The 11,385-nt window shown below is 43.4% G+C and overlaps 1 protein-coding gene across 1 annotated transcript; it reads right to left on the bottom strand.

The window, feature by feature from the left end:
- Positions 1 to 553: 553 nt before the first annotated feature.
- On the bottom strand, positions 554 to 10,800 carry khdrbs1b (KH domain containing, RNA binding, signal transduction associated 1b). The gene is made up of 9 exons (XM_083680361.1): positions 10,498 to 10,800; positions 8,775 to 8,896; positions 7,664 to 7,780; positions 7,060 to 7,206; positions 4,215 to 4,357; positions 3,119 to 3,365; positions 2,526 to 2,593; positions 1,966 to 2,024; positions 554 to 1,841 (listed from the first exon to the last, which is right to left on the bottom strand). Exons 1-9 carry the CDS (start codon positions 10,589 to 10,591, stop codon positions 1,738 to 1,740), a joined length of 1,101 nt encoding a protein of 366 aa, XP_083536487.1. The 5' UTR covers positions 10,592 to 10,800; the 3' UTR covers positions 554 to 1,737.
- Between the last annotated feature and the right edge of the window lie 585 nt (positions 10,801 to 11,385).

Genomic DNA, 11,385 nt, shown 5'->3' with positions numbered 1-11,385 from the left:
GATTTAGGGTTAGGGTTACCTTTTACAGTGGAGCGCTCTAGGCTCTAACCATCCTCTCCATGGCACTGCCTTTACTCTCTACTATAGTAGCCATCGCACCAGCGTCAATCATGACATGAAAGGGTTGGACCCTGAAACCTAGACTTGAATGGTGGTTTAAGGTTCAGTAAATTTCCAATTTTCAATGCATTTCTCATTAACGACTATGACCACAGGTAAGAGGATTGAAAAAGTCTTATACATACCCAGGCACTCAATGCTTTAGAACTCTAAACACACTAGGAAGCTATCCAGGTTATTTTAGAGGTCTTACCTCTAGGTCCTTTTTAAGAGTATAGAAACAGAGAGAAAGAATAAGTTGTGCTCTTTTAATAATCAAATCAAGACATCATTTAGTAGCGTTAACGTCTTCAGACTGCAATACATTCATTTAGATTTAAAATGCGTTTTTGAAGAGAAACAAAGCAAAACACCTATAACTGACTGTTATAAGTTATTTAAAAAAGGGCATTTCAATTTTACTACGACAGGAAAAGAAATAAACCAAGTTAAGTTTCATAAAAAACAATCTAGCCTTTATTGACAAACTGCTGCAAAACATCTTTTGGACAGATTTAGTTACCTATTTAGGCAAGCTTACACATGTAGCATAATGCATTTTATGGAGAGGATACAGATACTAATGGCAGAGTAAGTACAGTTTTGACGTTTTAAAGTATGTACAATAGTTCGGATTAAGCTGCAGGATCCCTTCTCTATAGAAAGAGAAGACCCATGTGGAGATTTTTGTCCCAATCCTTCATTGCGTACTTTGTGCATGCAGTTTATAGAGAATCAGATCACCAAAAAGAACCTGAACCGACAGCCGTTGTTTTTAAGCATGACAAGAGTCCAACTTTGGGCCATATTCTTACAAAAACATTTTGAGGAGTCGCAAAATAAATATTTACAATTAAAAAAAAATTAGGATATGAGGACAGTCCATCTCAACAGTGTCTATTAGGGCTATATTTCAAAACTCTAAAGTACAATGAGAAATATTGCTGGCTGAATCTAAATTGACAACTTTTAAGACTATTTAAAACAAATGTGAAGTATAATCAAGAATAGGGTCGATGGAATTTCCATAATGATTTTCATTTTCCTTCACTTTAGTTTTTTCTATATTACATAATTGAAACATTAAGATTCTTTTATTTTTGCTATATTAAACAGAATTTTGAAATGTAGCCTAAATGGGAATCTGCAACTGTCCCTCGACAGATTCTTTTTTTTAAATTATATATATCTATATATATATATATAAATATCTATATATATATATAGATATAAACAAATCAAAAGAGTTTCCTTGGACACTAACAAGTGGATACGCAGCCACTAACTCCACTAGAAAATGACTGATTCCAAACATTTAAAAAAGTTTACGGTCAACAATGCAAAACAAGCAAGAGAAGAGAAAAACAGCAAAATGAACAAAAACTCAAACCAAAGGAAAAAAATCGCAATTTCTCTTCTCTAATCCATCTAAAAACCGCTTTTAGGGTCGTTCTCGAATCTCAAACCAGTTCCAACCAGTTCCTGGTTCTCTTTTTCGTAAGTCCAGTGTAGAAAATACCAAACCAAAAACAAAAACGGACAATTACTTTTGTCGGGTTGCTTAAAGCGAGAGCTGCCGTGGTAGACAGGTGGTTGTCAGGGCAACGCATTAACGGTGGCGTTGGTCGCAAGACGAGTTCAGTATTGTCTATAGGGGTGTTCCCGGTACGGCTTGGCTGGTCTGGCTGGGGGGGCTTTCCCCCCTGCCGCTGCTCCGTGGGTCCCGTTCCAGTCATCCTGGGCTGGAGGTGTGGAGGAGACGCACAGAAACAGACAACACAAACATGGACATTGTTATAAACAAAGATTGAGAAAGGCGTTCAAGGATAACAGGGGCTGGGGTGAAGCTGATTAACTGTCTCTTACCGTAGGGCTCATATGCCTCCTGTGCCTCTCCATGTCCATAGTCGTAGTACTCTGGCTCTCTGGGGGGGAAGAGGAGAGATTAATGTTCTTCCTTTTTCTAGCACTGTGACTGCCTGTGGCACTTCTTCTTATGGAAGGTTTTGCTGACGATAATTGATAGTTGATTCACTTACTTTAGACAAATGTACTTATGGTAAGTTGCTCTGGATAAGAGCGTCTGCTAAATGACTTAAACGTAAAAAAAAAAAAAAGATGGAGGTAACTAGATCAAGCTAACTGATTGATTATGCTTACAAGCGTATCAAGCTAGTTAACCTAAGTAGTCCAATAAACAAGGTCAAAGGAAGGATTTCCAAATCTTTATCCATCTTATTTCATCAACTAACCCATCAACATCCTACTAGGGTAGAAAAGTTGAATGTATGTGAAATGTATTTTTATAAATATATTTCAGTCACAAATTCCTCCCAATTCAACGATCCGAATAGTAACCAGACTACATCTATTCTGTGGAAATCCAGGTGAGACAGTACCAAACATTGAAGGGAAGAGTCACTTACGCCTGTGGCTGACTGTAGTAGTTATCATATGACTCGTATGCTGGCTCTGTGTAGCTTTCATCATAGGCCTAGAAGGGACATATGAGGAGAGAGAGAAATAATCAAAATCGTAAGCATTGAAATCTCAGCTTCTCAATCTCAGTTTTCTTCTGATAGTGAACAGATATTCCTCTGCACCCTCGGCCTCTGAACTCAATAACATTCACCTGTAGATGGTGAATGCCGAGATGTCAGTAAGTGAAGAGGCCTATGCCGATAGAAGAGGCCTATGCCAATAGAAGAGTAGAAGAGGCCTATGCCAAGAAACATTCTACTAAGGAGCACTTCGGTGTAGCAGCATGCAGTTCTAACAGACAGTACTCTTCCAGGAATGCAAACCTTAACCCAGCCATAGAAAAATGAATAAACAGAAGGCCAGAACCAATAGAAAAGGCATGGAGGTAATGTCTTCAATGAATCTAGCCAGACTGTAGCATAGCTCAATGCTCTTTGCAGTCACACATTATTACTAATTAGTTACCTACTCCAATATTGTATCAAACTTGAAACATTCATTCAAACGCATTCAAATATAAATTAATTAATGTGCTCACGTATTCCTCGTAAGCTTCGGGTGCAGGGGGGTGTGGGTGCTGATGCTGGTGGGAGGGTGGAGGGGGCATCCTCTGAGGGTGTCCGGCAGCAGGGGGTCTGGCACGGGGGGCCACTGCTCCTCTGGCGGGGGCTGCTGGGGGTCCCCCTCGCCCTGCTGGTGCTCCCCTCACTGCTCCACCTCTGGTTGGTCCGCCGCGAGGGGCGCCTCCCCTGGTGACACCTCCACGGGGGGGCATACCCCTACCCCTAAAGGGGGTGAGGGGAGGGAGAGAGAGAGGGGGGGAAAGGAGAGAAGAGGGACAGGTGGAGGGGAATATAGATGTTCAGAAGTGGTACAAAACATGGATCCTCAAGACTCAAGGGTTGGGTGGTATAATGGTAATACATTAACCCATGGGATTTGAAAATGCCCACGGTGTGCTTTTCAATAGAGCCATAATATTTCCTGCTCCATTAACTATTAAACTGCCTAATTAAGAGCTATTTTTCTATTCACCCTGCATAACCAGCCACTGCCAGTGCTGAGGAGTGAGTGGTAGAGGGTTTTTGGGTCTCTGGGAGGGGCTGGTGCCATGGGCTCACACACACACACACACACACACACACACACACACACACACACACACACACACACACACACACACACACACACACACACACACACACACACACACACACACACACACACACACACACACACACACACACACACACACACACACACAATCTGTTAATTTTTGCCTTTTTTTCTTCTCCCAAGATAGCACCAGTCAGCTACATTAAAAATCGCTACATTTACAGCTATCTCTGCCCTTGTGCAAGCAAACACGAGCAGTAGGGAAGACGGTATAGCACTCGCCACATAAATAATTGAGCTTTTCAATGTATATTAAATGTATGGAGCAAAGACAGCTTCCACCAGTCCCGCAGGACGTTATTTCTTATTTATACCATAATACTGTATACCCCGAGAACACTCCAGGATGAATAAATGTGTGCAAAGGTGTATACCACCCAACCCTCGATGTCTGCTCTGTGACTTTCTTCCCATCATACAACGTATTTTATAAGATAAACGTGTGTGTGCGTGTGTACCTGGGTGCTCCAGCGGGGGGTGGTAGTCCACCGCGACCCCTGACCGGTGGCCCCCCTCTACCTCGGGGGGCTCCGTGCTCCTGGCCCCCGTTCAGGTAGCTCATCTCCATGAACTGCTCCTGACAGATATCATCCATCATGTCCTGCTCACACATGGGAGAACAAGGGAGGGAAGGAAGGAGGGGGGGGGGGGGGGGTACGGCAGAGAGAAACATAGAGGAGAGAAAAGGGGAAAGCCAATTGCTTAGCCGCTCAATACAATGCATTTCTCTAATGACCAACAGACCAGGTAGGATAAAGGGCCCGTCTCACAAAGCTGTTAGAGAGAGAGAGTGAGTGTGTGTGTGTACAAGTGTGCATGCAAGGCGAATGGCCACAATTGCCTTCTTGTCAGAGACAAGATTTACAAGTAGGCCTATAAGTCTGTTGGAGAGGAAGCTCGAATTGATTCCATGTGATGACAGGAAGTCCAGGAAGCACCCCTCGAAAAAGGGATGCAGTAATAGGGAGGCAAAGTGGTTTTATGAAAATGTAGTGTGTGAACTTGCTTCAGGTTCAAGCTGAAAATCCCTATACATTTTTCCTATTGGAATTCTTTCAAATAGCTAATATAAGCGTTGTACATAGGTATACCGTTTCTTATGTTTTATTTTCCGATTTACCCAGTATTCTATTTTTACCCTTTGATACCAAAACTGCAAAAATGTATCATGCTTTGTGATTAATTGAAGTGGTTACAATGTGATGTAAAAAAAAAAAAAAAAAAAAAAAAGGTTTATTTTCAAGCTTGAGACAGACACCAGCAAAACTGCTCGTCAATTCTATCATGCTGTACTGTATGTATTTCTTATTACGCAAAGTAATGAGGTCTTTTAATACACCAATGTGTCCCAGCTTGAGCATGGCGTTTACCGGATTTAGACGGGCAAGAACAATGCCAAGTATCGCACATCCACACACAGAGCTTGTACACATCTGTTTAAATAAATGAATCAGTACTCGGTACCAGCCAATACAGTACTCGGAAATTGAATCGGTATAATCGGTAAATGAAAAGGTGGCATCAGTGGATCCCTAATTCTGACAGCACGCTACGGCTCTCTATGCAACAACATGCACGACCAGTACAATCCAGCCTCACAAACAGTGTTCAGACCTGAATCAGTCGCTAACCAAGCCGCTGGAAATCAGACAACGCAAAACAGCGACATCTGGAGAAATTAGCAATTTGCTGTGGGATGTAAAGTAAAGCCAATGGCGATGCACTGTCCGTTTTTTCGACTGTCTTTCTATCGGCTTAATGAAGGCCAATTTTGGCCCGTTGCTCCACCAGACCTTGCGCGCATTTGGGCATAAGTGTGCTGGGAACCAGACTCAAACCAAGGGTAGCACTACCTGTCTGAGTCATTCAAGGCTCGCACCGCGTCCCAATCAATGCTCTTCATAAATCTGTCCAAGTGTCGGGACCATGACTCTACTCTACCGATCACAGGAGTGAAAAGCCGATATCAGATGCTAGAATATGCAGCGTTGACAGGAGTTCTCAATTCATCCAGGAGCAGAGACGAGCAAAAGCAAGCCATTTGTCTGATAACGTATTCATCTATCGCCACAAGCAACGCAGCTTTGCCTTCATTTAACATGCGCTGTTCCACATCGACCTGTTCCAACCTGATAAACGATGCTACCTCACCCAGAACTTTATTTCTCCATGAACAACAAAGGGAATACAAAACACTGCCATTTCAATCTGTGATAATACAGTTCCACAGCTTGGGGGAAAATCACATCTTTTGAAACTGACTACATAACATACAATGCAGACTAACCTAGAAGTGTCTTATGAGCCAGGGCTATTATAGTTACACAGGCTATAGCATAGCAATAGCAATGATAATGTAGCCAATTCAACCAAACAAATACAGCCTAACTTAGGAACCTCTATTCATGGACAATGAAGGTGGTAAATAGCATTGCAACAGTAAAACAAGTCCACAAGCATATGTGAAAAATCACCATGTCGGGTAGTATTGGCAGTTGCACATTGACCTATTTTAAACAACAGCAGTCTAGCTTATAGGATTTCTCCATCTTTCCCCAGTGACAATTGGGCCTGCAGACATTGCATAGCAATAGCAGTGTCAAAACAAGTTCTCCAGCTAATAGCAGTCACATACCACTAGCATTCAGCCATCCCATTAGAAACCACACTATATTCCCCAAGGTTCCTGTTTTGTGCCTGGGCATTCTTATAGGTAAACGGTGGTCAGAAGCAAATTCTTATGACCTTCTTACATTCTTAGATCAGGTGATATGGGCAACTTCTTCCTACTCTAACAGGACCTTGCATAGCCTGTCGAGTGTGCTGTATGTGGGGTTATGGGAATTCTGCAGGCATGGTGAGAGTGACCTAATTCCTCCTCTTAAGCTGATTGCTTATCCGGCTACCCAATCACAGCTGTCTGCATCAGGTAAGCAGCCCCACCATCCCTCAATCACAGGCTTGTTAGACTTTCTCTCTGAACTCTCATATACAGGCCTACACTCGGCAAAACTCCAGAAAAGAGCACAGCAAAGAAGGGAACACTGAGCCATGTTCAGTAACAGGAAATGACAGAAACTGAGTATTAAAACTGAGGCAGGCAGGCAGGCATTTCAAATAAAAACAATTTGGAAGCATGTTCTCTGGGGTTTGTGCCTATTGTGAACACAAGCCCTAATGAGGTATTCCAGGCACAAAGAGGGAGCCGTCAAACCCCTCGAGACACTTTAACAAAAAAAACAAAAAAATAGACAGCATCTCATAAATACACCACATTTTTTTCAAAGAGTCTCCTCCACTTACAGGAAACAGGAACTTCTTGACCTCCTCCATGGCGTGTGCCATGCGTAGGTAGGCCTCAGGTACGGGGGCGAACACCTCGATGAACACGTGCAGCTCCATGGACAGGTGGGCATACTTGGGCTCGCCACCTTTCCTCAGCCCTTCCTCCTGAAATCCAACAACACCAGAGTCAGAGAGACCTCCACGCTAACATACACTACTGTAACAACCAATCCAAGTCCCTACAGGTGAGTCCAGGTACTCCTTCAGGACATGACTATGATCGGTGTTAAGCAAATGTAGGACACGCACGCGCGCGCGCCCCCCCCTCCCCTCTCAGAAAAGGTTAAATAAATAAAACATCCAACAGGTTTGCCCCAAGTATCCATCAAGGAGACATCCTAAAGGAGCATTCTAGGGGTGTCCAAGTTGTCCACACACACGCATACACACACACACACACCCCCTTCAACCCAACCTTTACCCATGTGTGTATGTAACCTGTGCCCAGATATCCCCCACAGATGTATGACATGTATGCCAGCTGTGCCCAGGTGTCCACCTAACACATAGGCCAGGTGTTGCTCAGGTATCGGCCCTCTGATGTTTGCAGGGTATATCTCACCTTGGCTTTGTCTCTCATGGAGCCCTTGCCCAGTACTGAGATCTTGGCGCCCGTCTCCTCCTGCAGGCGTTTGATGGTGTTGCCTTGAGGTCCCAGGATTTTACCCACAAAGTTGAACTGGAAACAAGACAAATGTGACAGTTAGCTTAACAGTCACCACTAGATTAGCCTTCTATATTGGAGTACTGAGAGAAGCAGATAACTTCTGCTTTGAATCCTGAAACTATTCTTCCACGATTGTAGCATTCAGCAAAACACGGCCGCGCGATACAATAAAACACTACAGAAGTGCAAAGAGCTGTGCAATAAATAAAAATGATGCAACCCAAAAACTGGTATAGCAGTTATATGCATTGCTACATTGTAGCGACACCAACCTATATAAATCACCATGCAATAACCAAGCAGACTACCCATGAATTGGGCCCACAAAATCTACTTAGAGCTGTTTGATCATAGAACCTCAAGGAAAACATTACACATTAAACATATTGCCTGCTTCTGAAGCATAAATTAGGCTTCAAGAGTTGCCTTTTCAGTGTAGTCCCAACCATTCTATTGCTTTGTCATCACAATCCGGATGTAAGAAAAATAGATGATTTGCAACATGAAACCAATTTGCTATACATCTACCAATAGTCATGTTAGGTGAACACAAACAGAACAATGAACAGTTATACACCCAACACCAGAGTCTAAGGTAAACAGCCAGTTATTAAACCCAGATTTTCATAGGGAAACTGAAGCTACCAAGCTAAAGCCTTGGCAATATGCTCTTGGAGCCAACGTGATTCTTCATGTCTCAGAGAACGCTTACTCATAACAAGTAGTGTTATTTGGCAGTCCATTGCTAACACCCTAATATTAGCCATATGTCGACAATCAGTGAAGGCATATGGCTGGGCATAATACAGAATGAATTCACATGGATGAATAGACAAGGGGGCATAGGTCAAACACCAGAGCCAGCACACAAGAACGTATACAAGATTGGAATAAAAAGCAGAATGAAAGGCAGTTTCTAAAGAGGGGATTCATGTTATCTGAATGAAGAGGAATGGGAGAAAAGAGGGGAAGAGAAGGGAGGGAAGAGGAGGAGGAGGAGTCTTACCTTTGGATACTGCTTGACAGGTATGAGAACTCGCTCCTTCAGTTTAATGTTCTTGACTGTGAAAAGGTCCAGGTAGGTGTCACCCTCCTTTTTGGGCTCCCCTTTCTCGATTCTCTCGATTTCTACAAGGGACAAGGTCGAGGTTTGAGCCATATGTGTAACATGCTTCTGTCTACAGTACAGTTTCAGTTGGTTTTTCAAATCATTTGGCTGTTCAACCGTATACAGTCATAACAGCCCATGGCGGGCATACAACACCTTTCATTTCAACAAACCTCCTCACTCCCAACCATGACAACTTCTTCCCTACTATACTGTCTACCAGCTGTGAGCCAAAGAGTAGCAATGGTAAATGTCTGGCTGCTGCACTCCTCTCTGACCAGCGGCACACTGACACACTCCTACTGAAAGCTGCATACCACTCAGACCGACTGACAACACTTATGGGTGACAGACAAAGTCGCAGCCAATTTGGGGTCACATCCAGTACTATCAGACATGTCATTCCAGGTTGTATTTGCAAAAATGTCCATCCATTTGGCAGTTTCATTGCGGCAATTTTTGGTACAATAGCTTTGACACGTTTGAGGACTAATCGGTATGCTATTTGCCTACCACACCCGTCTCGCCAATATTGACCCCTTCAGCAGATAATTAGCAAGGACATCTACAGAAACTGGAGCTGTCCACGTCCCCATCAAATGGTAAACTTCTGTGTTTCAATTCCAAAACGATGTGTTTTATAATGCAAAATGTATTAGGTCTGCTGCAGGACCGTGAAAAACAAGACAATTACTTACATTTTAGAGGAAAGGTCTGTCAAAATCAAGCTTAGTATGCTTTTGTCCGACATGTTTCGAAAACGTTTAACAGCTGTTGAGCATCTCTGGATCCCTAACTTTTGATAGCCACGTTTCCATCTGCAATTGTTTACACATTTGACATCGCATTAAAGGTTAGGGTAGAGTGGGGCTGTCACGCTACATATTTGTGGGTGATACAAATCTTTTTAGACACAATGTATCAATTTAACATCGGTACCCTGCTACAAACTTCAATGCGCTGACGTTGTTAGACAAAACGTCGTTCAACACAACATGTGAAACATTGACAATCACCGACGCGTCAATGCTCCCAGTCTATCGGTTTAAAACCTGTCAATGTCAACCCAAATTCGACTTAAATATTAGGATAGATGAGAGAGCTCCCGTAACGGTAATGTTGCTGTTATTTACACACTTAACAACAGCAATCTACCTGACAAGACCTAAAAACACGCCAACATAGGCGTCTCTCCTGGGTGTACGGACGTGAATGGCCCCGTTATCTGTCTTGAGAATTTGGGCTGCAGCTTGAGAGAGGGAGCTGGTGGCGTACGCATTTTTTATGTTTTCAAAGGCTGGTCGGGTCTACTTTTCCATTCCTTGAAATCCACATAGCCCAGGGTATTCAATCAATTAACAGTCGTATTTAAGCAATTCCAATAGCTATCTCAAAGAGTTAAGTAAACCCTGGAGTCTCCACGTGTCGACAACACCACCTACAACTGCGGTCGGGTCATATGAAAAGGTTTATTGTCCGCGGGTAGCGGAGCCGTGCCCGTCCCGTCAAGTCCACACTCAACCACGGTGCGTCTTTTTCAAACGCAGGACAAAATCATATACCATCCACAAAGGAAAAATCCTCTCGTTTGGAAAAAAAGATTGAAGAAACACATTTTTACCTGCAGATAAAAGTTTCATCGCGTGCGTAAACGACGTGTCCAGGCTGTCCTTCTCCGCGAGTAGCTCGGGGAGATACTTGCTTTCGTTCTCCATTTTGAGTTTAAAATTCAGTTTCTGTAAAGGGGTAACGGTGCAAGAAAAGCTTCGGGTGGGGAGAAAAACAACAACAGAAGATATAGTCCAATTATGTAACTACTAAGTGCGTATCCAGTTCGCGTGCATTAATTTGGTTCGCATGTAGGCTAGCGCGGCTGACGTGGGCTATCCTATGGTGTGGCTCACTACCGTTCGCTCCTTGCGGCGCAGTAGGCTACTGAAAATGGAAGAACAAAAGCTTACGATAGACGAAAATGAACCCGATCAACGGAAGTGAGCTCAGAGGGATATCGCCCGCTCCACTGGCGCCGCCCACCACACTGTAGTTCGAGGGTTCTGTAGCGCGCCTCTAAAATGCTGCTGATCCCTATGCTGAACTAAGATCAGTTTTGTTTTCCCATGGGGAAGAGGCTGGTCTTGGATCTGTGTGTCTAACGGCAACTTCGACACCCGGAGTCCTTGATGGCCTTGTCCTTGATAGATGGCATATTAATGGATTCAGAGGCTGATATAGTATTGGAGTACGCCTGTGCTGTAGTTGTTGCCTACTGTAGCCTACTAGCCCATAGTAGGCTACTAGCCCATAGGGACTGTGTAATAATGTCCCCACTGTTGTGCTGTAAACGCATGGGTTTCATCCATACAATGTCTGCAGGCATATGCCCTGTAAATGCAAACAGCAATATGTCAATCAGCTTCTGGAAATGAATAACGATTACAATCGACCCCATGTCTACCCAAGCATGCATATATTCCAAACAAATTAAGGCGAATATCGTATGCCATAAACA

This window comes from Argentina silus (assembly GCF_951799395.1).
Source record: "Argentina silus genome assembly, chromosome: 11".
Taxonomy (NCBI): Eukaryota; Metazoa; Chordata; class Actinopteri; order Argentiniformes; family Argentinidae; genus Argentina; species Argentina silus.
This window is presented reverse-complemented; position numbering and strand designations above follow the sequence as displayed.